General features: G+C 51.6%; 10 protein-coding genes across 10 annotated transcripts; 4 read left to right on the forward strand and 6 right to left on the reverse strand.

Annotated features, from left to right (window-relative positions):
• Nucleotides 1-150: 150 nt before the first annotated feature.
• A1O5_01283 (uncharacterized protein) lies at nucleotides 151-4,292 on the reverse strand (the record flags this gene model as incomplete). Its single annotated transcript, XM_007741902.1, has 6 exons — nucleotides 151-1,052; nucleotides 1,113-1,247; nucleotides 1,307-2,741; nucleotides 2,796-3,228; nucleotides 3,286-3,905; nucleotides 3,975-4,292. The coding sequence occupies 6 exons, from the start codon at nucleotides 4,290-4,292 to the stop codon at nucleotides 151-153; spliced, it is 3,843 nt and encodes a 1,280-aa protein (XP_007740092.1).
• An 829-nt stretch (nucleotides 4,293-5,121) lies between these two features.
• On the forward strand, nucleotides 5,122-5,700 carry A1O5_01284 (uncharacterized protein; the record flags this gene model as incomplete). Its single annotated transcript, XM_007741903.1, has 1 exon — nucleotides 5,122-5,700. The coding sequence occupies one exon, from the start codon at nucleotides 5,122-5,124 to the stop codon at nucleotides 5,698-5,700; it is 579 nt and encodes a 192-aa protein (XP_007740093.1).
• A 273-nt stretch (nucleotides 5,701-5,973) lies between these two features.
• On the reverse strand, nucleotides 5,974-6,765 carry A1O5_01285 (uncharacterized protein; the record flags this gene model as incomplete). Its single annotated transcript, XM_007741904.1, has 2 exons — nucleotides 5,974-6,402; nucleotides 6,559-6,765. 2 exons carry the CDS (start codon nucleotides 6,763-6,765, stop codon nucleotides 5,974-5,976), a joined length of 636 nt encoding a protein of 211 aa, XP_007740094.1.
• Nucleotides 6,766-8,350: 1,585 nt separating this feature from the next.
• A1O5_01286 (aldehyde dehydrogenase) lies at nucleotides 8,351-9,908 on the reverse strand (the record flags this gene model as incomplete). The annotated part of the gene is made up of 2 exons (XM_007741905.1): nucleotides 8,351-9,675; nucleotides 9,743-9,908. 2 exons carry the CDS (start codon nucleotides 9,906-9,908, stop codon nucleotides 8,351-8,353), a joined length of 1,491 nt encoding a protein of 496 aa, XP_007740095.1.
• Nucleotides 9,909-12,475: 2,567 nt separating this feature from the next.
• Nucleotides 12,476-14,680, reverse strand: A1O5_01287 (primary-amine oxidase; the record flags this gene model as incomplete). Its single annotated transcript, XM_007741906.1, has 3 exons — nucleotides 12,476-14,050; nucleotides 14,131-14,571; nucleotides 14,624-14,680. The coding sequence occupies 3 exons, from the start codon at nucleotides 14,678-14,680 to the stop codon at nucleotides 12,476-12,478; spliced, it is 2,073 nt and encodes a 690-aa protein (XP_007740096.1).
• Nucleotides 14,681-15,735: 1,055 nt separating this feature from the next.
• Nucleotides 15,736-16,364, reverse strand: A1O5_01288 (uncharacterized protein; the record flags this gene model as incomplete). Its single annotated transcript, XM_007741907.1, has 3 exons — nucleotides 15,736-15,944; nucleotides 15,997-16,242; nucleotides 16,307-16,364. The coding sequence occupies 3 exons, from the start codon at nucleotides 16,362-16,364 to the stop codon at nucleotides 15,736-15,738; spliced, it is 513 nt and encodes a 170-aa protein (XP_007740097.1).
• A 1,780-nt stretch (nucleotides 16,365-18,144) lies between these two features.
• A1O5_01289 (uncharacterized protein) lies at nucleotides 18,145-19,229 on the reverse strand (the record flags this gene model as incomplete). The annotated part of the gene is made up of 3 exons (XM_007741908.1): nucleotides 18,145-18,432; nucleotides 18,484-18,773; nucleotides 18,836-19,229. The coding sequence occupies 3 exons, from the start codon at nucleotides 19,227-19,229 to the stop codon at nucleotides 18,145-18,147; spliced, it is 972 nt and encodes a 323-aa protein (XP_007740098.1).
• A 430-nt stretch (nucleotides 19,230-19,659) lies between these two features.
• A1O5_01290 (uncharacterized protein) lies at nucleotides 19,660-20,574 on the forward strand (the record flags this gene model as incomplete). The annotated part of the gene is made up of 2 exons (XM_007741909.1): nucleotides 19,660-19,923; nucleotides 19,975-20,574. 2 exons carry the CDS (start codon nucleotides 19,660-19,662, stop codon nucleotides 20,572-20,574), a joined length of 864 nt encoding a protein of 287 aa, XP_007740099.1.
• A 1,126-nt stretch (nucleotides 20,575-21,700) lies between these two features.
• A1O5_01291 (uncharacterized protein) lies at nucleotides 21,701-22,892 on the forward strand (the record flags this gene model as incomplete). Its single annotated transcript, XM_007741910.1, has 4 exons — nucleotides 21,701-21,743; nucleotides 21,805-21,931; nucleotides 21,985-22,239; nucleotides 22,298-22,892. 4 exons carry the CDS (start codon nucleotides 21,701-21,703, stop codon nucleotides 22,890-22,892), a joined length of 1,020 nt encoding a protein of 339 aa, XP_007740100.1.
• Nucleotides 22,893-22,972: 80 nt separating this feature from the next.
• Nucleotides 22,973-24,880, forward strand: A1O5_01292 (uncharacterized protein; the record flags this gene model as incomplete). The annotated part of the gene is made up of 1 exon (XM_007741911.1): nucleotides 22,973-24,880. The coding sequence occupies one exon, from the start codon at nucleotides 22,973-22,975 to the stop codon at nucleotides 24,878-24,880; it is 1,908 nt and encodes a 635-aa protein (XP_007740101.1).
• Between the last annotated feature and the right edge of the window lie 1,487 nt (nucleotides 24,881-26,367).

Here is a 26,367-nt window from a genome sequence, read left to right on the forward strand (position 1 = left end):
TAGGTAGGTACTGGGTATATTTACGGCTAGCGGAGAAGATCGGTCCGAATACCGGCTAACTGAATTTCTTGGCGCGGCTGGGCGTCAGGAGGGCTCTTTCCCAAATATTACAAGTACGGGGTACATACTCTATACTTCTTTGCTCTATCCTCATGTCAGGTCTCCCTCCACCATCATCTCCCAGAGAAATCCTTTTTTCCGCATCAACTCCTCAAAGGTCCCAGACTCGATGACCGTCCCCTTGTCCACCACGAAGATCGTCTCGGCCGACTTGATCGTCTCCACCCGGTGCGAAATGTTGATCATAGTTCTTCTACTTGGACTTGCACCATTCTCCTCCTCCTTGGTGCCGGCCGCAGCAGCAGCAGCAGCAGCCTTGTCTAACGCGTCTCTGATGATTGCTTCATTTTCCACATCCAAAGCACTCGTGGGTTCGTCTAGGAGCAGGATCTGTGGGTCGCGCAGAAGAGCTCGGGCTATCGCGATGCGTTGCCTCTGGCCGCCGCTAAAGGCCTGTCCGTGTGGTCCGCATTCCGTGTCATAGCCACTCGGTAGGGAAATGATGAAGTCGTAGATGTTTGCGATGCGGCAGGCCGCTTCGAGTTGTTGGTCGGTTATGGTCGAATCATCTTGGACAGCCAAAAGGAGATTGTGACGCAATGTGCCCTGGTAGAGAGTGGTCTCTTGCGACACGAAACCGAGTGTCGAGCGGTAAGCGTTGACATCGAGCATGCGAATGTCGGTTCCCTCGATAAGTATCTCGCCACCTGTGACGTCGTAGAAGCGCTCGAGCAGCGCAACGATGGTAGATTTGCCACACCCGCTAGGTCCCGTTATACATACCTTCTCGCCGGGTTGGATTCTGAAGCTGAGATTATGTAGAACTTCCACATCCGGGCGAGCTGGGTAGCGGAAACTGACGTCTTTGAATTCAATGGCAGCTTCTGTGGGAAGCAATCTGCGTGGATCAATACCTGGTTGCAAGTTGATGGTTGGTTTCTTCTGCTGCATGTAAAAGATCCGGTTCATTGCGGCTTGAGATTTCGTGATGCCTGTGGAAAGCAGCAGTGGTCAACAGAAGATAATTTCGATTGAATCTGCACTATACTCACTCGCAGTGTAGCCTATGATGAACCCGGCCGATTGCCCTCCAAAAATGACGGCGCCGTAAACCAAGAAGTATGCCGAAACACCCAGATCGCCATACGAGACAAGCCTGCCGCCATACCAGAATACTAAAGACATAGCTTTACTCTAACTGTCAGCAAGACGTTTTAAGCAGTTGCATAGAATTCTTGTCGCTTACCGAGCAGGTCTATGGAGTCTGCGAGAGAGAAAAAGAGCATGGACAAGACTGTCCGTCTCAAAGAGCTCACAGCAGCCGTCTTCAATCGAGCCGAATATCTTTCGATGACCTTTGATTCCATCGTCAGGGAGGCAACCGTTCGGATCGCCCCAACCGCTTCGGAGCTAAAGCGGGCGCTCTCAATGAAGAACTTTGCCGCTCGGTCTTCTGACTCCCGGTCGATCCTCATACGCAGGTAGCCCGCTAGAAGCAGCAGGGGCACACAGCACAAGACACCAACCAATGCCAGTTTCCAGTAAACGGCGAGTGCCAGGATGATGCTTGCGATCAAGTCGACAATGAAAACGACAATAAGGCCGATGTTCAAGCTTATCATCAAGTCCATTTCGTCGCCATCAAGACCTAGCAGGGCAGTCAGACCACCAGATGAATTTCCCTTTTCCTCGAAGAAGGTAATGTCTTGATTGAGCAAGCCTCTTAAGTACTCAGCTCGGCACTTCAAAGAGCTTCTCGCGCCAGCTACCGCAAACAGAAACCAGGTGACGGCAAAAACCACCAGATACGCCAATGCCAGAAGAAAGAACATAAGCGCCCAGAAGTCGGCCTTGGTTACCAGTTTTGAACCCTGGTATTGGAAGATTGTCACAAGCCTTGAGAAAAGAAAAGCCTGAATGGGTATGAGACCGCCAGCGACGAGGCTGCCTATTAAGCCACCGACGAAAACGGGTATGATGCTCTTTTGGTCGGATAGCATTATAAGCAGGCATCTTATTAAGGAAAAGCGGCGAGTGACTGACTTTGACTCTAGAATCGTAGCTCCCTCTAGAGTCCCGGCTTGATTCTGAGGCCCCTTCGCAGATATCGATTTTTGAATCGGGGCTGCAGCGTGCTTGTCGCTCGCCCGTGTCGCCTTATCCGATTGCCTGCCCTTTCCCCGGATTAAACTTTTTGCGCGGAGAAGACGCGCATAGACCCCCCCAGCAGCCACAAGAGAGGCATGAGTTCCTTGCTCAGTAACATGGCCGTCCTCCATAACAATGATGTTGTCCGCGTGCTCGATGGTGGACAATTTGTGCGCAATCATCAACGTTGTCCGGCCCTGAGAGGCCCCCAACAGTGCCTTTTGCACAATTCGGGCCGAATCCAGATCCAAGGCACTTGTGCATTCGTCCAGTAAGAGGATTTTGGGGTTAGAAATGATGCTCCGGGCGATCGCAATCCTCTGCTTTTGGCCGCCGCTCAGGAGATCCGAATGCTCGCCAACTTGGGTGTCGTAGCCTTCAGGGAGTGCTTGAATGAACTCATGCGCGTCTGCGGTAATGCAAGCCTCGATGACCAGTTGGCGTTTCTCCCTTTCGTCGAGCCTATCGGCTTTCGCCTTGGGTAGTCCATTCAAGACATTTTCGAATATGGTATCATTGAAGAGCATTGGCTCCTGGAATTATGAGATATCAGCCTTGATGCGTTCATGACGGAGGGTCTTCGTTACCTGTTGCACCAGGCCCATCTGACCTCTCAGCCAATCCAGGTCCAGGTCTCGTGTATTTGTGCCGTCCAGATAAATCGACCCGTCTTTAGGATCGTACCACCGCTCCAAGAGTCCCACAACGGTGCTTTTGCCACATCCACTGTGACCGACAATTGCAGCGAATTGATTGGCAGGTATTTCAATGCTTAAGTCGTTCAGAACGCTAATTGTTCGTCTTGTAGGGTAGGCAAACGAGACGTTTCTCAGACTCAATTGCCCAGTGATTGTCGCCGGTATAACCTTGTGAGACTGATTTGGCGTCTTGTCTCGGGGGGAAGATTCGTCCAATACCTTTAGAACTTGCTGTGCCGCAGCTGCAGCCTTGATGAAATTGGGCAGAGATGGGGCAACTAGTCCCATAGACGAGGTGCCGATGACAATGGACATGAGTACACTATTTGCGTGTCAGCTGCCACGTATATCTCGCTCGTTCGGGGGATTTAGGACTAACGTAACCAGAGTTCCGCCATTCTCTATCTCCTTGCGGTTGAGCAGTCTGACCCCGTAGTACAATGCGAGCGCGTAGCCGCTAAGTACCGCAAACCACATATTTCCGTAGATTGATGCCTCGATTGGTCCTCTCTTAATGCCGAAGGTCTTGGTCTTCTCGATGACTTGCTTGTATCGCTTCGTGATCTTATCTGCCGCGCCAAGGGCGGTGACAGTGAGAACACTGCTGAGCCATTCTTCAACCATACCCGATGCTTTCAGGTAGATTGTGCGCATTTTCGTCTCGAATTTTGCATCGACAAGGGCGAGAAGTCCAGTTGTCAAGATCATGTAGGGAACGATGGTGGCAGTCACAAGTGTCAGTCTCCAAGATTTGATGAATGCAATGACAAAAGCCGTGACCAACATTGATATCGATTGACAAGCGATTGCAACCTTCTCAGCAAGCCCGACCTCGATCAGGTTGGTGTCTGTCGACAGACTTGAGGCTATGGAACCAGCTGTGTGGTGATCAAAGTAAGAGATGGGCTGATGCAAGACGACTTGAAGGTACCGGAGACGAATCCTGCGTGTGATGCGAGAAGCAGAGATAGAGTGCATGACAGTGCCACAGTAAGCCATCTTCAAGACGCGGCTGTTAGTATAAAGAAAAAAGTATAGAAATAGAGATTTGCCCCTGGGTGGACGCACCACAAACTTTCCCACAAAAAGATACAAGAGCCAGAGAGTATTTTGATTGACCTTGTGCCGAAATTCAGCGGGCTGGACCACCCCTGTACCCCAGTTGTTGAAATCTTGGACGAAGTCTCCAAGAATGATTGTCATCAAAGGCAATGCTGAACCTGCCGCTACTGCGGCGGCCGCACCGCATATGCGTAAGAAAATGTCAACCAAGTTGGCATAGGTTAAGAGACGCCAGTAGGCTTTCCATGCCGACAGTTGAGTCTTCTGGTTCTTATTTCCATCTTCAGCGGGCTCCGGAATGTCGATTTTCTCATCACCACCCATGGTTATGCTCGGCGGCGTGCCGCTAATTCTGCATTTTGATGCTTATGATGCTGATTAAATTCTCCTCCTGGCCAAGAGGAATTCTGAATGAGAAGTCCCTGCTGGAACGAAGTGAGCGAGATTGGCTCAGTCATGCTGCCCACGAAATTTATAACATCCATTTAGAACTCAGGCTGCCTTGTAAAAGCCCCGAAGGCAGCACAGTTAAAACCTTGCAATGGTCTGGCGTGGGCGGCAGTGACTCGTGTAAATCAGGAGACGTTGTAGTGGTACGACTGTCTGCTTCCATCAGGCCATTGGAGAAAGCCCAGAGCCAAGCCAGCGCGGCAGGCATTTGGCATCGTATACTAGGCCTCGATCAATGCAGGATGAAGGCCACGGATTACTTAGCCCTGTTGCAGACGCGAGAATCGAGTGGTCGCCAATTAACATACTGGTAACGAAGGAGCGCCTTCGCTTCTGCCGTGCAGTGTGGAGGCATGTCGTCGGTGGCCATGCATGAGAGAATGAGATGGTAGTACCGTCACATTGGGTCGCTGGTAAGTACGCTGCAAAAGGGACAGTAAGCGGCAGTCTGAAGCTGGAGTCTGAGAGAGAGATGAAGATGGAACAAGTGTTTAGGCAGAGGGCGGATCATGTCGAAGTCAAGTCACCCAACTTTTGGTGCAGTGTTTGACGTATTTAAGGGCCTCATCTTGGCAGCGCCCTCCCCCGTCAAACTGCCCTTGTCGCCCTCCAATCTTCCCCATATTTATGTATTGTTTCTACTTCCAAGCGACACATCCTGTTTCTGCTACTTCGTGGAATAGCAAACATTCGACTTGCAGACATGTTTGGAGTCTTCATTCCCACCCGGCCCATCATCACTGAGCTAGCGACCGTCTCACCGAACCAGTTCGCCGTCTCCTTCCCGGCCTCGCCACCATTCCACAATGTCGGCGTCTTTCTTCACCCAAGTAACCTCCTGCCACCAGGCACAGCTGCCGGAGTCTACATGCAACTGCCCGGCGAGCAGGGATTTAAGTTTCTAGGCGCCATAGGCAATGAGAAGCCCTCAGCCTTGTTCCGCGTGAACCTACCGGACTCCATCGCCAATAACCCTTCTGCTGGACAAGTCAATCTCGGCATCTCTGTAGAACCAGCGCAGAATATCCAAGCACAGATGGCACAAATTCAGCAACAGTCACCAACCGCATCAAATTCCACTGCTCTTGTCAAGAGACCGCCGGATACGCGGGTTTTGGCCCAACGAATCATCAGGAACGCCTTCAATTTCTTGGCTAGTTTTGCAGGCAACACGGCCAACGGGATTGAAGTCGTGCCGTTAAAGAGCTTTCAAGATTGGTGGACTAAATTCGAGAGGAGGGTGCAGAACGATCCGGGATTTTTGGAGAGAGATGAGGTTTAAAGCTCGAGGTCTCGGCAAAACCGGAGCCATGGACGTCCACAAGAATGAGAAGCTCAGGATTGAGGTTGTCAAATTTTATCCCGGGGCCGCTCGAGTTCTTGCCCCGTAAGAACATCTAGTCAAGAATGGCGGCAAGCGAGAAGCACCACATACACATCTCTAGCCATGCGCAGCTCTAACAGCGATCTCCAAAAGAGCCACCAACACCACTACCGTCTATCGCTCTAGGGGTTGATGTCCAGTCGTCCGCAAGACAGCAGAAGGCGCGTTGTCTCACCAGTGCATCGACATGATCTCATCCTTGCTCCAATACTTCCGCATATTTTCCGCCCCCAGCATTCTCACCTCATCGTCTAAATGCATCCACAACACTTCTCCAAACGAATCCATAATTTCCTTCAACTCTGGTAATCTCAACTCCCTCTCTCCACTCCGACACCCATCCAAATACTGTTCCAGCTTCTCTAAACCTTCATGAATCTTTTCATGCTGGGTGACTAGGTGATCGTGCACGCCAAAGGCGGGCATACGTTCAGCGAGCTCCGGAAAAACGTGTTGTTCTTCAATTGTATGGTGGATTGTCAATGCGTGGCAGAAATGCAGGCCTTGGGAAATTAAGCCGCGGAGGGACATGCCCGGGGGTCGAGAGCCTGAAGTGCAGGTTTGATATAGCAGGTTCCACGTGTACCGGAAATGGTTGTGCTGGTGAGCACAGGTGTTAGTGGACATTCTCCCGAGAAACGTACAGCCGGAACAGAGCCTTGTCCATATGAAGCCGGAAACCAAAACTAACCAAGAGCAAACGACCGGGGGAAGCTAAACAGACGTTGCGACAGAGGACAAAGGGATCAAGCATACATATGCATCCATCATGACCGCCAGCCTGTTATATACTCGGAAATCTTGGGCAGAGAGTTTGGGCAGCTCAGGCTCAACAACGGGAGTGTCTGCATCGTTCTCTGGTGGAGGGCTTGTCCGAGGCGTGGCTTTCTGCTGCGGAGTGCCATCTTCTGGGAGCGGACATGACGAAGCCATGCCGGCGGCAGCAGCGGTGGTGCTGGGCATAGAGGAGATGAGCCTTGTTTGAACGATACGTTGACCTTGTGGCTCTGCCCGAGAAGATGGGATCGCAGATATCGTCGAGCTCGGTGTCGATATCGAGGGGGTCGAGGCGTTGAGGACGCCGCTTGTAGATCCCGTTTGATACAGTCTTGCCCCGGCAATCCGGACGGGTACTTTGGCGTTGAAGGCTCGAGGGATCGTCGTGACGTTGATTCCTCGTAGAGCTGGCGTTGAAAGTGCGATTGCAATCGCTACCATCAAGATACTGAGAAGTGGAAGCGGCGATATCCCACGTCTCATGCGTAATTACCTGTCTTTGGTCGCTCCGAAGGAGGGGCCTGAAGGAACTGGGAAAAACAAAGAAATAAGATCGTCTCCCCTATTCCCCTCCTCCCAAGGGCCTGATCACTCGCTGCTCGCGTACTGGTCGTGGTGTTCTCTCGGTATGTCGTAAGAAGTCCGTGATTGATTTGCTCGATTGCTTGATGATAGACGGACGGATAGCAAAAGATGGATGGATTATGCAAGTATTACCAATAAGGCAGCGAAGTCCAAAAGACCTCAAACAGGCACATGCATACACATTCGCGCACATACAAAGAACACACGTGGTAAAAAAAAAAATATAGCTAGAGGAAGGGGGTAGGGAGAGGAGAAAGGGAGTGAGGCGAAGATATACTCCCGCCCGTGTATATATTGTCAGACGCAACGAAAAAAGAACAACATGCGTTTTGGCGACAGCAATCAAATCCCACTTTGGTCAACCCCCCAATCACGATTGCCCCGAGCCCGCGAGGCCCCGAGTGTCGGACCAATCCGTGCACAAGCACATAGGCCGTCGAGGCAGCCTCGTCATGTGATGGCCGGTGTTTCTCGGTCGAGATCTCCGGGGGGCATGGAGGGGCCGAGTGTGGCACGGTGGGGGGTGGCATGGGTGATTTTCGATGGATCGTTCATTCATTTACAACTTGCGATGTGTGTTGAGACTTTGGTTGCAACGGGCCTTTCCATACCTGGGGGGGTTCGAAAAACCCTCTGTTCCGTTCTGTTCTGCTCTGTTCTTCTTCTGCAAGAACGAGCGAGTATCTACCGTATCGAATGAGGACCGGAATATGTAACCAGGGTTCGAAGCCAGGGCAACAGAAGGATCAAAAGATTGTGAGAACGACGGATCGACCGACGGCGATGACGAGATGGGAGTCAAAGAGCTACTCTCGTTCGTGACCAGTGTTCATAAAATTCTTCGTTATCCATTTTACATGCAGCGAGGAACACTACCTACATAGCTAGCTAGCAAGCAGAACTTGGGAAGATTTTGGCTCCGGCAGCGCCAGCCCCGTGCATAGTAAAACTAGCCCCCAAGCTGTATGACATGTGTTGTGTGAGTGTGACGTGAAGCCTTGGGTCTAGAACGATGATGACCCTGGATAAAAAGGCCATTCTTTTGGGTTTTCGACATTCTCTCCCTTCCGTGCCTGTGACTTTGCCTTGAAGACGTGGTTCGGTGTTCCTGTTCGGTTTTCTCTCTCTCTTTTTTTGTTAGGTATGGCTTTTTTTCTTTTTCATATTTAGATGCCCTTGATCCTGTTTATCCGAAGAGAGCACCGCCAAGTCGGATCCTGACGGACTTGATCTGGGTGTAGTTGGACAGAGCATACTTGCCAAGCTCACGGCCAATGCCAGACTCCTTGAAGCCACCGAAGGGCACCTGGTGGCTGAGCATATTGTAGTTGTTGACCCAGACGGTGCCGGCCTTGAGGGCATTGGCGACACGGATGGCGGTGTTGAGGTTGGTGGTGTGCACGGCAGCGGCGAGACCGTAGGTGGTCTCGTTGCCCAGCCGGATGACCTCTTCCTCGGTCTCGAATTTGCTGATGGTGCAGACGGGGCCGAAAATCTCCTCTTGCATGATCTTCATGTCCTCGCTGACGTTGGAGAAGATGGTGGGTTGAATGAAGTAGCCCTCGCTGCCGTGGCGCTCACCACCAGTCTCGACCTTGGCACCGGCCTCTTTGCCAGACTGGATGTAGTTCATGATGCGGTCAAATTGCAGCTTGCTGACCTGAGGACCTTGGAAGGTGTCGGCCTTGAATGGGTCGCCGACGACGTTCTTGGCAGTTCGCTCCTTGAATGCCTGGATGAACTTGTCGTAGATGCCAGATTGGACATAGATACGGGAGCCGGCACAGCAGCATTGGCCGTGGTTGAAGAAGATACCGAAGTTGACCCACGAGATGGCGTCGTTAATGTTGGCGTCGTTGAAGACAATGTTGGGGGACTTGCCGCCAAGCTCCAGGGTGACCTTCTTCAGGTTGGATTTGGCAGCGGCTTGCAGGATGGTTCGGCCCACGACGGTCGAGCCAGTGAAGGCGACCTTGTCAATGTCCATGTGAGAGGCAATGGCAGCCCCGGCGGTCTTGCCGAAGCCAGAGAGGATGTTGACGACACCGGCGGGGAAGCCAGCCTTCTCGCAGAGAGTGGCAGCGAACAGACCAGACAGAGGGGTCTGCTCAGCGGTCTTCAAGATAACGGTGTTACCGGCGGCCAAAGCAGGTCCAATCTTCCAGGCCCACATGAGAAGTGGGAAGTTCCATGGAATGATCTGACCGCAGACACCCACGGCTTCGTGTCTCGTGTAGTTGAATGTCTCTGGATCTGTGTCGATGGTCTTGCCGTGGATCTTGTCTGCCCATCCACCATAATATCTCAAGCAGCCAGAAGACAGCTGGACGTCGACCTTGGCCATGGACAGGGCCTTGCCATTGTCCAGAGATTCGATCGCAGCGAGGGTATCCGAGTACTCGTCGAAAAGATCGGCAAGCTTCGTGAGCATCTGACCTCGGACACTGGGCAGTGTCTGGGACCAAACGCCATTGAAAGCCTTGCGGGCGGCCTTGACAGCGATGTCGACATCTGGCGAGAACAGGTCAGCAAGCTCAATCATCCCCGAGTCACACGATGACCCCTCGTGCCAACTTACCCTCGGGACCGGCCTCGTGGACGGCGATAATGGGCTTCTCATTGGTAGGGTTGATGGTCTCGAAGGTCTTGCCCTCAACACCCTTCACCCACTTGCCATCAATGTACAAGCCCAACGGTTGCTCATAGGTGATGCTAGGGGTCTCGATCTTTGCTGTCAAAGACATGTTGACGGTGTTATGTGAAATTCGATTTGTACACAAAAACTGGGATGGGTATCACAACACAGAAGAGAAAAGTCGCAGACTTTTGTAATGGACGAGAGAGGAAGAAGAAGACAAGACGGCCACCCGAGGGCAGACAGAGCTTTATTTGAAATACTCTTACGCGGGGAAGGTCGCCTCCATCAACGCAACGCATATCCACAACACGTCCTCACTTTCGTTTTCCTATGGACCGAACCAGTAGACAAGAGAAATGGAGTTAATGATCCACTGATCCAGAGGTCGAACGGGCAATGACAGTAGGTGGACGCTGGAATTCCGTCACTCAGGTCGGGGGGTCGATTGGGAGACGCGGTTGGCCCTTGCGCTCAACTGCGGGGTTGGGATTCCAGTCACACAACGGCCTGAGACTCTCAGTGGATCAAAGGGGATCAGAATAGTCAGAGAAAAGAGAGTCTCAAGAGTCGAAGAGGGTTCGATACTCTGTAAGATGGAGTGAGGGGATTGGATGGCGGCGGAGACTAGGGACTGCGGGATGAGCGTCTCCTGCTGTGGCAATGTCTCGAAAGAGGGGTAGCGATTCGATTTCTTGTTTACTTGTTAGTAGCGGGTGTTGGTATTAGACTAGAGGGCGGAGCCGACTTGAACTCGTCCTGGATTCCGATCGAAGCAAGGACATTTGCCCGGTCAGCCGTCCTTTGACTTTTGGGCTGGTCAAAAGGATGGCCGGACGAAGGTCCCGTCTGGTGTGAGATCCATTGGAGCTTTGTTTTGCTCTCCTGGTCAGGTCAGATCTTACCTGGCCCCGAGGCTAGCCGAGTACTACCACTGCTATTGATTGAACGAAACAAGAGGCAAGTAGCTCTCTATACTTCGCCAAACTACCTACCCTTGAAGCCCAACCGCTGGGATGGTCGATAACAACACATCGGATCCGAGGTCGAGATGGCTCAACAATGTCATAGATGGAGCCAGATGTTGCAGGGAGGAATCGATCTGATGCGAGTAACGTTGGGATTGCTCCTCTCGTCTCCAGTCAGGAGCAATGGGAGGCGACCAGCATCTGGTGGATCGACAAAGCTCTCTCAACTGACTGGGGACCAATTGCTTCGGAGAAAGGGTAGACGGACGAGATGCGTGTGGCTGCTAGTCGGCTACATGGAGAAAGCTGCCTCAGATCTTCCCGTACGAGAACAAGGGTTGGGCGGAGAGATATTGCTCCGCCACGCATACAGTCGATTGTTTAGGATTACCTATCTCCTAGAACGACCGACCCCAGAAAGTGAGCGTGAGCATTGACACAAACGGGAAGCCAATTTTGGGATACGAAAATCTGGATTCTCGCGCCTCCCCCTTCCCCCTAGTGTCTCTCAGAAGGATGGAGGGGCACAACCATGCAAAAGGAGGGGCATAGTTGCGTCGGGCGCGGGGCTAATGTGGCGTATGAAGTTGCCGCAAGTCATGGGGCCAAAGTCACTGTAAAGAGTCTTGTCCATCGCGCTCGTAGCGCTCGAGTCGACTCGCTCGTTCCTCGGTGTTCTGGACCTTCTGGTTCGCTCTCTCTTTCCCTACTTGGTACGTGGATGAATTGCGTGGTCGCCGCGGGCCGCGGAATTTCTTCCAGTAAGAACAACAAATTACTCCATATTGGAGATGGACTTTTGGTGTATGGAGAACAGACTGTACACGTCTTCTTTGGTCAGATTTTCGACAAAAAGGCCTGTCTCTGTGTTCAGTTCTCTGGCCGGGGACGTTGTGCCAGCTACGATTACTGAACAGCCGCGCGCAAGTCTGGGTACCCTGTAGACTACGGTATTACGAAGTACCTCGTACTGTCGCAGAAGCGTTGGTGGCCTTTTACTTGCTTATCACAATTGACTAATCCTGCGGTGTTCATTGTCGCCATTGAACCGAGGAGTACCTCGTACCTCGTAGTGTCTGGGTCTTGTTGTGCAAGCTGTGTTGTTCTCTGGTGGCTGGAGAAAGCGACGCACGTCGGTAAACCAAGCGCCGATGGTGGAACTATCAGACCCACAGTCGCCATCACGTGCGAGGCTCTAAAATTGCACAGATATATTTTACTTTCTCGCAAATTGTGTTCGGCTGTTATGGTCAAAAAGTGAGAAGGTTGCCTGGAGCCCGTGGGCGTCGCTTCACACTCCCACTTGCTCAGTTGTGCCTTGCTCGGAATTTCGGGTCGTTCATCGTACTCGTGTGTGTAAACCACGATGCTACGGAGCGCTAAGCAATCGGAAGTGACACTTGAGGGAAGCGATTCTGCAGAGACTCTTCCACCCGGAGTTGGCGATGTTAGATTACACACTGGCAAGATATGCGAAGTCTCGGGCTCGATGTGGGCGACCGACTTTTTTGCTCCGTCAGAGTTTTTGTTTCTTTATTTTTTATTTTCCCCTTTCACTTTTCATTCGTTGTGCCGGAGATGAACCGAGGTGGATTAAAGCCTTGGCGAGAAGAAACACAGGGAGAGACAACCTTCTGCGAACGAGGTATATACAAAGACTATTAATAATCTTCCTCTGACCTCTACTTTCGTGCGTATATTTAGAATGCTAAGAACAATGCCCATTCATCCCCGCCTCAGTCGCGTCATCCACCAATACACTCCGATTCCTCTCTTGTGTCGACGGCGCAACGTCCATGGCGGGATTCTTAGTGAAGAAGTTCACAGGCTTCAATCCAACAACCATCTTCTCACATGGCATCACGGGCCAATCCTCCACTCGCGGGTTGTGCGTGGATCCAAAGGTGTGCCAGACGACAATGTCTTGCTTTCTCACCTTCGTGGCGGAATTGTCGTTTGATAAGACCTCTTGCCGCTGCTGTCGCTTCTTGATCCAGCTGGCAATCCCCTCCCCGCCCAGAGATTGCATGGTGTGGCGGCCCGCCGCAAACAACTCACTGTCGTGGTATCTTGTTATCCAGACCGCGTGCGCGCCGAACTCGGATCTTTTTGCGTGGTACGAAGACGGGTGTGCAAGGACAAGCTGACTATAGCACGGTACGAGTTTATACCCGACGGGGCCTTCAGTAACCGGGTTAGCAACGTCCTCGTTGACGATCTTGAAGACCCGGTTGACGGTGTGGTCGAGATCCAATCCGCATTCTTCCGCCACTGTTTCAGACCTAGTCGTGTATCCGATGCCGAACGGATTGTGAACACTGGAATCCTGGTCCTCGAGAGGCATTGCATGCGACTCCTCGACGACGAGAGAATTGTTCCACCCCGCGATAGCCGGATCAATCCTCAGACAGAACAGATGCTGATGATATGGTGCCATCACGCCCGGCGCAACTGTGGTGCCGAATGGCACCTTGTCCCCCACGTTGATTGGGACTGTGGACACAATCCCTGTCGCCCGTACTTCATAATGCAGGGACGCGTCTTGCCCAAAGTAAAACGCAAAGATATACTCGTAGTTACTCACGGTAATAATGGTCTGCAACACCAAGACTCTCGATCGAGTGACCACGGCATTGCCAGTGCGGAAGTTGGTATGTTTCCAAAGAATCCCATCGTCGATCTCATGACAGCATACGGCGTTGGCGATCTTGATCGGGTCTCCTGAGCTGGTGGCGTGCCAGCCGTCGAAATACTTGATGTGCCCGAGACAGTCGCACCCCAGCTGCAGATTGTTGGCATTGCAGCCGGCGCCGTCGTTTCCCAGATCAAAGGCAGCCTTGCGGGCATATGGCATCCGGGGATCCCCGTAAGGCACAAACATCTCTGAGAGCGAAAGGCGGTAGAACAGTGAGTGGCCGTCATACCGGACGTCGTGGAGGGTGAGCCCCTCCCTGTAGTTGAACCCCACGCGCAAATGCCACTTTTCCCATCGTATGAGGTTGCCTTCGGTGGTAAATGATGGGCCATCCGGTTGCAAGACGTGGTAAGGCTTTGTGGATGTGCGATGCTGGGAGACCAGGTCCGGGTGATACTCGATGCTCGAGTCGAATATCTTCCTTCGATCGTACGGTTTGGCGGTCATGCTGATGTCGTTGGACGTGCCATTGGGGAGGTGATAGATTTTCAAGACCCTTGCGTCGCCGGACATTTCCACACACAGATCCAGAGGATACGCATAGTGGTTCGCATCCGGGTGACTGATCAGTTTCATGTAGAAATAGCACTGGTTCGAACGCACTCTTGGATCAGCATTCCGCCCACCGTGCCCGATAAAGTCAAAAGGGACGCTCGCTCGGGACATACCATGGTGATCTTTTGACTCATGTCGTTCATCCCATCTGTCGCGTACGTCCACGGTTCGATCTTGACCACAGCTCCTTCGGGAAGTTGCATCTCCTTGATCGCGGCCTGCACTCGGCTATCGCTAAGGCACGCTTGCTCAGTCTTCTGCATATCGTTGGCATCGACGTGTGGATGCCGACCAAGAAGCTGCTCTTGATCCACAATCTCTCCGCTTTCCACATTGACCTTGAGTTCGTAAAAGTGCGCGCTATCCCGTGGTTGGCCTAAGAATACCTGAACGGTGGCAAGACGAGCTGGCCTTTTTGATGGCTCTGATACGGCATCCTTGCTATGCTCGCCATCTAAGAAGGTCATCATTTCAGCCTTTGCCGGTTCCGCAAGGGTGATGACCCGGAAATATGCTTCGCCATCTGGGAAACCTGCGCGGACATGCTTCGCGGTCTGATACGGTCAATTTGTGATTGGAAGAACGCATGGTTCAAGCCGTCCTTACTTGAGAGATCTCCTGAGGCGTGAGAGGGTCTAAAGGGTGAGCAACCTGTATTGCCATGGTTTTTTTTTTTCCTTCAAAAAGATCTCTTGTTGTAGCTCTCTAGCCCGACTGATGGTACACGATCTTTGACGGAGATGGCCTTTTCAAGGTTGGAGTTGGTCCGGCAGAGGCTTCCTGATGGCTATTAAAGTAGAGGCGAACTGTTGCATGCTGGCAACGAGAAGTTGCATAGAATGTGGATCTACGCCTTCTGACAAGACTTGAGCTCCAAAGGAAAGTAGAAAATATTCGAATCCATCACTCCAAAGGTAGGGTCGAGGCTCGGCCGTCGAGACATGTCAAAACCCGGAGGAATCCGCTTGTGTTGAATTGCTCGGTTAAGCAGTTGTCGGATATTCGCGATTCTTTGGCTCTGGCCTAACCCGCCTAGGTATCTGTGAGCATGCCGCTTACGTGCGACAGACAAACGCTTAAAACAGATAGTTCACAAGGAGCATATAGCAGATGAAAGTTTTCAGGACGGAAAAATATGTGGAAAGACCGGTTGCTATTCTCTCCGACGAAGAAATTGTTCCTCCTGGACAATTGCGAACTCGGGCGAGCGGAATCTCCAACCTATGTGGAATTGCTCCAACAAACGTCAAAGAAATTCGTAAGTACTCAAGGCGTGCTGTTCATTAGGACGTAAGAGTCAAGGCATCCTCCAGGGGTTTCACTGGCCTCAAGGCGAGCGAGCAAGCGTTTCTCGATCGTATCAGCCTGCGCAATACAAACACATATTACTCTGAACCTTTGTTTTGGAAAACAGCGCGCAGTTTGGTGTGCGTTCGTGAGAAACCGGGAGTGAAGCCATTCAAGTCTTTTATTGAGATGGTCGGCCAAAGGGCGCGCGCGATTATTGAAATTATGTCCAAGTCAGAACGCTTGTTGGAGCAAAACCCATTTCTTCAACCGGCGCTGATATACAGCCTATCTTTCGTACAGGGAGGCGAGATTCGTCAGAAGAAGTCTGATAAGAGTGGCTCCATCCAGGCGTAGGCCACCGAAGGGACAAGAAATCTTTTGTTGGTACACTTTTCGTCGCTCTTTTGTCGTATTTCCGGGGGAGAGATTTATTCGACGCCGGGCCCACTGTCAGATCCTTCGCTACCAGCGCCAAAGGAGCCGACCTTGAGGTTCTTATCTTGCGCGACCATGATTGCGAGGATTTCGAGGATTTCTTTGGGAACGGTGTTATCGTAGATACCGATCAGTGACTGTGGTTCGGGGTAGACCTTGAGGCCCTTGTAAAAGCAAAGAGCAGCGCCAATAGGGTCAGAACCTAGAGCAGAGTCAGTTACATAGTGGCAGGTCACAGGAATTTTTGGACACACCATCACCGGCCATAGCCTCCCCCTGTGCGATTTGTTGCATGAAGAAAGCCTCCTTCTCTTCGATGTCTGTAGGGAAGCCCTCTTCAATTGCTTCCTGGACGGTTCGTTTGATCTCTTCCCGTTTCTGTTTCCCTTGGAACTCGGCCTCTTCCTTGGCTATCCTAGCTTGCCTGCGCGATTCTCTCTTTAGAGCTTTCCGAAACTCAGGGTCGTTTCTCCGCCGGTAATCGAAGTACACGGCATATGCTGAAAGCGTGTCAGTCGCCAAAGGACCAGCTGGGAGTCTTTCCTTCTGGATAAATCAACGCACCAACGAGCCCGGTGACTACTGTCCCGACAGATATTGACACGATCGTCGAAGTCTTCATGGTGAGGATCCTGAGTGGCAGGACCCGAAAAGAAAGGTGCGGTGCCAGTCAGAATAATGACGAGCAATAAGAATGCGGGATCTAAGGGATCGAAAGGCAACCGGAACTGGAAATAGATTCTAAGAAAGTGGCGTTACGAGATTCGGTTGCGAATAGTTTCTGGATAAACTGGAATGATGCAGCTGTGGAAATTTCCCAGCTTGCAAACGAAAGTTCCTGGGAGCAGTCGAGCAAGGCGCAGGTTGAGCGACTTCATTATGGGGTACAATGCTTTGCAGGAATTCTACTGCAGAGCACTCGGTTCGATTGAGACGTGCTCAGCCTTGCCCCTGAGTTGCCCTGAGCTGCCTGAGCTCATCATATCCCAGCACAGTACGACCAGTGCGTAGACCGCCAGTTTTGAAATGTACCTTGGAGCGGGCGGAGGAGAGATACGAGCTCTTCTCCGCATATGCTAGGTTGCAAACACCATGATTTTGGGTACGAACCACTGGATTATTCGGATGGTCGTATTCGTCCGGTGAAAGGACTTCTAGATCTAGGGGACGGTCGCCTAGACTGTCGCCTAGAGCATGAAACGCTTTCCTCGGAATTTCCTGCGCTATCATAGCGATGGGGAGGAACAGCCAATGCCCGAAAAAATATATCTCAATGACAGATCCTTCATCGTTCGCAGAAATCTTTGGCAATTCCTGAACCTCTCGCGGGTTTCCTATCCAGAAACTTGGATTTGAGTCGATGTAATCTGCATCTATCCCTATCGAATTGCAGTGAAATGCCTCCGAAACTTGAGCTTTATGCCTCAGTTTCCGGAGGTGATTAGTTTTGTCTCGGAGCGGAAAACCCCATGCTCCGTGCTTTATGTTATAGACTTCGAATCATCGCTCATTACCATTTCGTTTAGGAAGTGGAGCGAGACTGGTCTAATCTAGCACGTCGCGGAGCGTCAAGAGAACATCGAGAGGGCCACGGCAGGGCATAGCAGAGCACGGAGAGCGGAGAGAGAGAGAGCAATGGCAGAGCGATAGGGAGTAACTCGAAAGGACGTAATAGAGGCGCTAAGATCGGCCAATGGCCACCCATCTTAACCAATGCCGCAGTTAGCGCAGATGGGTTTGGTTCGAGTAGAAACTGGCAAAAAAGCTATGGGGACGCTGTTGATCTCTTGACGAATTACACAGCCAGGGTCCACGTGGTCCCCCCCAAAAGTATTGAGCCATCTGGATACCCCAAAGGATACGCCTGATCACACTTGAACTCTCGGTATGTGGCCTCGCTGCCTCATGCCCTGTCCCATGCCCTGTCCCATGCCCTGTCCCATGCCCTTTCCCATGCCCTTTCCATAGCTCTCACAACTCCGTTCACTCAGCCTAACTATCAGCTCGTGAAATTACTATCTTTTCCAGCGCTTATCCTAAAGCCTCCACCTCTAACTAGAGGCAATATAAGGTCGAAATACAACCATGCTCGGTCCTAGTCGAATTTTTCCCGGAGATCGACCCTCAAGAAGTGACGAGTAGGTTCCTAAATTGCGCGCTGACACCCATGGAGGGACAAGGTTCGATATTTACAGCTCTAGTGAGTTGGAGTTGCGGGAAGCATCTGCGTCGATCCGACAAAAACCACTTGCACGGAGGCGAAGCTGTTTGTCCAGAGAACGTCAGTGCCACTGTGGCGTGGACATACTGCAACAATAAGGCTGCAACAACTCAGGCCGAGCGCAAGGCTTCAAACGAGTAAGGAACGAACAAGACAAAGCAGTAAATTAGGTTCAATGCGGCTATGGATTCCAAGACAGAGCAAGCACTGATAGGAATGTGACATACGCAGCAGTTGCCGCAAAGATCTCCACTCTCCTTGCCGTCGTGAAGATGGCCAAGCAGATCGAGAAAAGGGCCGAATAGGCCAAGAGGACGCCGAGTCGGTCAACCATGTTGTTGACAAAGTAGAGGGTGAATATCGATGCAGCGGGGATGACCGAGGCAAGCACAACTCCCACGAGATGCGAGAGGGCGCGAACATGGGTTTTACGGTAGTTGCAGATGCCAGTTTCGGGGTCAACGGGTCGCTAGGAAGGCGGTTAGAGGGCAGCTCAATATAGGGAGGGTGGTATAGGTACCTTCCATCGATGTCCGATCAGATTGTGGAATCGCCCAATAAGTTCGTCCGACACCCATCTCGAGAAGTAGTCCTTCTCGACGGCCTCATGCGATACGGTAACGAGGTCTGACGATCTGTCGTCGCAGTTGGGATCATTGGGATCATCAATGTGGAAAATATCCCGTTCGACGCCGCGAAGGAAGTTGTCACCGTACTCTCTGTGTTCGAGCCAAAGCCGCAGTGTTTTCAGGTCGTGTTTTGTGGGGTTCTGCAGTGCGCATAGTTCCTTGTACTGAAGTAGCGACTCGTCTAGACAGATCAGATGCTAAAGTCCGTGACGGGTTGGAAATCCTGATATTATATGAACGTACTGTATTCCCTCAACTTCACGCGGATTTTCTGTATAATATCCCATTGCTCAGAGGGTTCATCATCCTCATCCAAACCCCGGCTCAACTCAAACCAGTTTCTTTGCGCTGCGATGCCTTTGAGGTCCTGCTTCTCTTCCTCTTCGGCTCGAAGATCTCTCAGCTCTGTCTCCAGATGAGTGATCTCCGCTTGTAAGAACAAAAGATTCTGAGCGTTCAACGATCCGAACCGACGGAAAATAGCGACCTCTGGCCATGTGCCCATCAAGTTGGACAGCTTGGGATAACTGCCCATACTCCAAGACCGAGTGATACCGACTTGCGGGGTTTGCACCTCAACTTCACTCCCTACCACTACCACAGTTTCTGGTGACGATGAAATTTTCTCCAAAGACATGGCGGGCGGGTGCCTAGGCTCTTAAGAATAACGGAACAGTTGTTGATTCCTGAGGCACGAAGTGGCAATTCCAGCCTTTTGTGCCATAGTTGAGTGCATCTCACCTGGGCTGAAAGGTGTGTGGCGGAGCTATATGCAGCTGAATGCACAGCCCGCGGCACTACACGAGAGAGCCGCATGAGGGGCTGAGACGAGACCTGGCCATTGACACGTACAAAACCCTTGCAGCTGAAGAAGCAAGGCTTGCCAGATGTTCAGGCTTATGTGCTCACCAACAGTTGCTCGCCTTGCCACAACCTCTATCGCGCAGGAGAGGGCATTCAATCCGGTTGTCCGCTAGCTTGCTGATACAGACCGTCAGCGCCTGAATCTGCAACTTATACACCTCGGCCCCCCCCCCTCTGGCCGGTCGGTGCCCGTGCCCACGCGGATGGCGCCTCATCGCGGGGCACGTCTCCGCGCCTGGTCAAACTCGGTCTTTGGCCGTGACCCTTCACCCAACCGGGACAAGACAGCGAGTGCTCTGCATCACCTCGCATCGGCAGGTCTGGATCTTATTATATCGCCTACTGAGGAGGAAGTATGGGCGGAGCAGGCTCGAAATGCAGCCTCAACTGTCCTCCAGGAGCTTGAAAAGGTTTCCAGCCGTGATCCTTTGAAGCCGGGCCAGTTGTCGCGAAGAATCACGATAGAGGTTAGTGAGCTTTCCTAGAGCAAAGATACCCCATGCTGACGCCGCTCACAGGTCGTGGACGATGCCCAGTCCGAGAGTGGAATCCACCCTATCACGGGGGTAGACGATAATCCCTTCGATACCCAAGGACAGACGGAAGACGACGAAAGCTACTACGATTTCGAGGAGGACATTTATATCGTCAAAAATGAAGAAGGCAAAATCTTCAGCCGAGCGATGATCGATACGGGCATGGATGGGAATGCAATCAGCGTCGAAAAGGCGAAGTTGACAAACATACCGATCGAGCCATGGACTGGGGGCAAGCTGCGTGATGCCGACGGAGAGCCGTTCGAGCCAGAGGGCTTGCTGAAAGCGCAGTTCCATTTCAGTGGGAAGATGCAGACAAGCCGGAGTTGGCAGGTCGAGTTCATGGTCTTACATGATCCTCCATTCGACGTTGCGATTGGGAGGCAGTTTATCAATTCTGCGAGGCTGTTCAAGAAGAGTGACGTTCTGCTTCCAATCGTGGTCAACAAGCCAAAAGATCCCAAAGCTCAACAAGCAAGCAATCTGAACGCAAAGCGAGATAGCGATCGCCAGAAGCAACTGGAAAAAGAGCGAAAAGAACTAATCCGCCAGAAAGAGAGGGAGAAGGCAAGGAAGAAGTGACCGAGGAGTGACTGGATGAGGCAGCAGCTCTCCAAATGTTGGGACGCCGGCGATGGATTTGGGTTACGACGACGTGATCGAAATGGCGCCTCTCAGCCAGGCCTACAACAAAATATACGATCGTCTTCGATGTCGTGGGATGCTCTAAGCGGAGTCTGCAACTAGGCGATCTGAAGACATTTGACAAGGCTCAATTCAGAGCCACGGCCGTAAATGCGATAGAAAAAAGGCGAACCCATGTGGTAGGATATGCGATCGGGCTGAAATTGACTCGATGTGGCTGAATGTTGCACGGCGTGAAATCGATCGACGCTGAGCAAGTGAGGTGTGGGAAATCCCCAAGGTGCTTGCACGTGACATTTGTTTTTGGACTCCACGACGCGAGGCAAAGCGAATATATCATATAATTCTTCAGTTGCAGGACGCTCGAGTTTAGAGGCTGAAGGGGGACTACGGTAGCGTCAACACGAAAGCCGGGGGCTCCCCGAGTCCCCGCCATGTGCCCCGAGCCTCCGCTCAGTACGAGGTACATACCGTTTTCGTTCAGGAAAGGGAGCGAGGCTGCTCAAGGCTGATTTAATTTAGCGCGTGACGGAGCATCCCGCGGCCACGGGGCAGAGCAGGGCCAGACTGCTCCGCTTGGCTCCGCAGGATTAAGTAGCAACATAGAATTTTAATTGCCTGTGGAGAACCGCCAAGTGATGTCTATAACAATCTACTTTTTTATATTATCTGCGGCCCTGAGAAGATTAAATTGTGGTGTCGAACCTGAGGCAGAGGAATAATTCGAGCGTTCATATCGGTGCCGTTTCTTCGTATGCACGCAACAGCAACGGCGTTGACGTCGGCTTTTACGTGGGAGCCTAGGAACAGCCGTAGTCTCCGGTCACCTGACCGCTGTAATTGAGCCCTCGAAAAACGTGTTCCCATTTCGCAAGATCCTCACCTATACTCTCCTACCGTTCCTACCATGTCCAGTACTTCCGCAATTCTTTCCAAAGAGCCTTCTCGTGCGTTGACTTTACCGACTAACACGAGCTACCCCAGTCGGTCGCGCCCTTGGTGTCATTTCTAGATGCAAGGCAATTCCCAGCCATCAGTCATTCAGTCGCGCAGGTCAGTGTAGATGGCGACAGCAGATGAAGGCCCGCTCAGGTTGCTTTCGCTGGGTGAGCTTGACCCCAGCAATATCGTGTAATGTCAACTCCTATCGCTTACGTTGCGAAATAGACGGGGGTGGAGTTCGCGGACTCTCCAGCCTGATCATTCTCAAGCACCTCATGCAAACTGTCGACGCCGACTCACCTCCTAAGCCATGCGACTACTTTGACCTCATCGGCGGGACAAGCACTGGCGGGTACGCGTCGTAGCTATGTGCGAGACCAGTTTTTCTAACATTGAGTGGTAAAGATTGATTGCGATCATGCTTGGACGGCTGAAGATGGACATCGATACCTGCATTGACAAGTATCTGAGGCTCTCTGGTGAAGTTTTTCAGCCCAAGCGCCGCCGACTTGACTTATTTGGTCGAGGCGGCGACGCATTGAAGCTGAGAGGACGATTCAGCTCTAAAAAGCTCGAGGAGAAGATACAAGAAATTGTCAAGGAACAGGAAGAGGATGCCGATGCTTTATTGAAAGTGGAGAAAAGTCCAAAGTGCAAAGTGTGAGTTCCTCTGGCAGGGCAGGATGAATGCATTTTATGACTAAATGGCCACTCACAGATTCGTCTGCGCAACTCGCGCAGACACAGGTATTCATACCGTGCTCCTAAGGAGTTATGCATCGAGACAAGTTGCCGAGGTCGATTGCACCATTTGGGAGGCAGCCCGCGCAACTTCCGCTGCCTCTGGGTTCTTTGACCCTATAAAAATAGGTAAATTTGGGGAGCAATTTTTGGATGGGGCCACTGGTGCCAACAATCCAATCGAGAAAGTCCTCGAGGAGGCACGAGCCATTTGGCCCGATTTGACGGAGAGACTACAATGCATCGTCAGTATTGGAACTGGACAGCCTTCGCTTTTGCCATTCGGAAGCAATCTCAAGCAAGTTGCGACTACACTGATCAACATCGCTACAGAAACTGAGAACACGGCAAAGAACTTCCAAATCAACCATGTTCCGTCGCTTGGGAGCCCGAGTCACAAAAAATATTTCCGGTTCAATGTGGCAAAAGGCCTCGAGGAAGTTGGACTCGAAGAACATGAGCGAAAAGCACAGATTGCAGCTACCACGAAAGTATACCTAGAAACTCCCGAAACTGGAACAGACATTCAGACATGTGCGGCTCTCTTGAAAGGGGGGACCCCTGGTCAGTGATGTCCATGTATAGGTAGCCCATTAACTAAGTATCTTGGATAGACAGAATTCCTGAGAGTCATCGTCTGCCCAAACCACGAATGTCTACCCTCATAGCACGCCTCAGAGCAGCCTCCACCAGAAGTCTCACTCGATGGTGTAGTGATGTCGCAGATCCAGAGGAAGGAACTTTCGAGTGGATACTGAAGAGGCCAGCGTTTTTGACCCTGCTTCAGCCGGACTCCTCTGGAATACTGCATATTTTGGGAAAGCCAGGATGCGGCAAAACTGTCCTTGCAAAGCACATTTACTATAAGTTTGATGCTTTTACTGGGCCGGCAACAAAATATCCAGTTGGCAAAACCCTTCTCTTTGCCTGCGACGCAGCCGTTGACGGATCACGAGCCGCGATAAACATTCTAACCTCTCTGATGACGCAGATGTTAGAGTTTCAAGAGGAGTCCAAGGAGCCTCTGGAGCCCCCATTATCCTCTCTGGCGCTCGAAGAAACATGGTCGTTTCATCAGCTTGCAGAAGCATTTTCTGGTTTGATAACTGGGCTCTGGCCTCATATTCTGGGGACCAGAAAGTATGCAATTGTAATAGACGGCCTCGACGAGTGTGACTCGGGATCTGAACGCGATGCACTGCTGGAGCTATTCTCTAAGGTAGCTGGAGCCTCTCAAGGCGGAACAACCCCCGTCGCAATAGTGGCAACCAGCCGTCCATACGCAGAAATCTCCTTTTCCGGTGGGTACACAAATATACTCGATCTCAACACGGAGAAAGCGATGGACCAAGATCTGGCCACCTATATCCGGCATGGAGTTGCCAATTTGGTCAGCAAGCGTCCGAAACTTGCAGCATATCAACAAGTCATCGTCGATAAACTTGAGAATCGTGCTGATAAGATGTATCTCTTGATCAGGCTGCTGTTGGAAGTCTTGCTACACATGATCGACTCTTCGCCCTATTCTATCGACTCAATCCTAGTGTCTCTGCCAGAAACTTTATCAGACATCTACGATCAAATCTGGTCAAGGGTCGCAAGTGCAGAAGAAGGGCGGGCCAGGATGATCTTTTCTTGGTTGTTGTGTGCTATTAGGCCGTTTACGTTGATCGAACTTGGGATTGCCATTGCGACATATGATTACAATAAGTGGCATCAGCAGCACGAAGGCACAAAGTTTCGCTTGAACATAGCCGGACATGAGACAACTAGACATATCCAGGACAAGAATGGGCTATTGACTAAGATCCCACCTTTTCACCGTGCGCGTTTCGAAGGGTATATACCCTTCATGCCGCTGGATCTGGAGGGAGACTTGAACAGATTATTTGGGCCTCTGGTCAAGATATCAAGATCCCATAAGCTAAGCCGTGAGGGTTCTGAACATGAAGACTCCACGACTGAGGAGTCAAGAAATACGGAAGAAGGGCATACGAATGTTACGCATGTCAACCTTGTTCATTCGCCGACAGTAGACCGCATGCCCTGGTTTAGAGCAAAGCAAAACGGAGATTCCACTGCGGCGTGGCCATCGTCGCCAGAAGGGTGGTACGAAATTGATGAAAGAAAGGCCCTCGACGTAATACGAAGAACCGAGAGATTGCTGGGGCCCTATTCCACCAGCAAGGGCCGCGACTATTCGACTAAAGACCTTGAGCCTAAGGTTACACTCTGCCACCAAACAGTGCAAGAACACTTTTCCTCCAAGCCTGGGTTCCTAGATGAACCAGGTACGCATCTGCAACTGGCAGAGCTCTGTGCCCGGACGCGGGATGGAACGGTCACAGGAGACAGCGACACCGAGTCGATCGATACCTTGGATGAGGCTACGGCGACACAGCCCGACGATTCACGGGACTACTCAGAGTACTGGCGAGATCATCGACTGATGGCGGTAATGCTAGATCCATGGTTAAATGGTAAGGTACGACTGAGACGGAGAAGGACGGCTCCTTCGAAACTCGTCATTCGCCAGCGCGAATCCGACTACAACTTCTAGTCCTTCGAGAGGCGGTTCGAGACTTCTGTCTGTCCAGACTTCACCAGTCAAAAGTCATATCTGCCGTGTACGGTTCGACCAAGGGCACGAGTTCACTTTTCAGTGACAGAAGAATTCACTCCTCTAATCGCCGTGGTTATATTTACACAGTCGCATCCAGAAATCGGAGCGTCAGAAGGCACCCGAGCCAGGAATCTTCCGAAACAACATAGCGGTCGAACGAGGCCTAAGTGGCCTGCTCGAGAGTCTCACACTCCGCAACAACCGGTCTGGGCAGTCCCCGACTTCGACCCTACAAAATCAAACGCGCATAGCTCCTTACGTGGAAAAAGTCCGAAATAAAAGCTATTCAGATCTGGTGGGGTCGAGTATAATGTCACAGGTGCAGCAAGAGCCATTTTGCAAAATAAAAGTCGTCGCCAAAATTGCTTCTTGTTGGCAGGTGACTAAATAGGAGAGAGGAAGGTGAGTCGCGAGCAAGCGGCGCTGTCGGGTTGAGTCCACAATGGAGCTCCCAGCAGTTCTCACACTGCGTATCCCGCCAAGAGGACCACGCAAGTTTTGAGACTCGTCAGCCGAGCGGTCCATTTCGTCGAGCCCTTGTGCCATAACATGGATCAGGGCTGCATGAGCGCCACTTGCTGTGCCCTCTCCGCGAGGTCAACCAAATATGCATCTATCAAGATGACAACGAGGAGCGTCATCCACCAAGTGCACCAAATGGGCAAACTTTATGCTGGAGCACAACCCGTCATTGTGTGGCTGGGTATGAGAAGAGCTCTGGTGCGCGATATGTCTTTGACACTATTAGCCGCAGGACGGCCTTCCAACTGTCCACCTTCGGCATCGAAAGAGATCTCGAGTTCTGGAGTACTGTTATCAGACGACGAATATTGGAGTCGGTTGAATGATTCATGAAGTTCTGCTTGCGACCGATATTGAACTGGCCTGTGGCAGGAAACCTCTTTCTTCGCAGGTGTTGAACTCGTCGCCACTGATGGCAACATACGACAGGGTTTGTCCTTCAAATTCAACTAGGGACAAACTTTCAACTACAGCAGCAATCTGGTTGATTGGAACATGATCTTTGAGTGGCGGCGTGGTTGCTCTAAATTCGATACCTTCAGGCAAACTTCTCACACTTTCCAAAACGAAAAACTGCTCTCTGATGCACGATCGGTTATTTGGGTGGTCATCGTGAGCAGTCCATGGCGACCGTTTTCCGATTGATTATAAGAGAAGTAAATGGGAGTTGTTCCACCAAGTGATGCACATATTCTGGTATGATGGCGGTTGTGCGCTCGCATGGGACCTTGCGGATGCCTTACAATTTGACCTAGAGAGTCTATTAAGCTCTCCCACAATGGCGAGTGGTCCTGCGTTTCAATTGAGCCGGAACTCCAACCTCTCCGATGCGCCAATCTGGGCATTCCTAAGATTGAATATGCGGGAGCTCTTACTGACTCCAGGCATTATTGGAAACCTGT

The sequence above is a fragment of the Cladophialophora psammophila genome (genome assembly GCF_000585535.1).
Source record: "Cladophialophora psammophila CBS 110553 chromosome Unknown aczJe-supercont1.1, whole genome shotgun sequence".
NCBI lineage: Eukaryota > Fungi > Ascomycota > Eurotiomycetes > Chaetothyriales > Herpotrichiellaceae > Cladophialophora > Cladophialophora psammophila.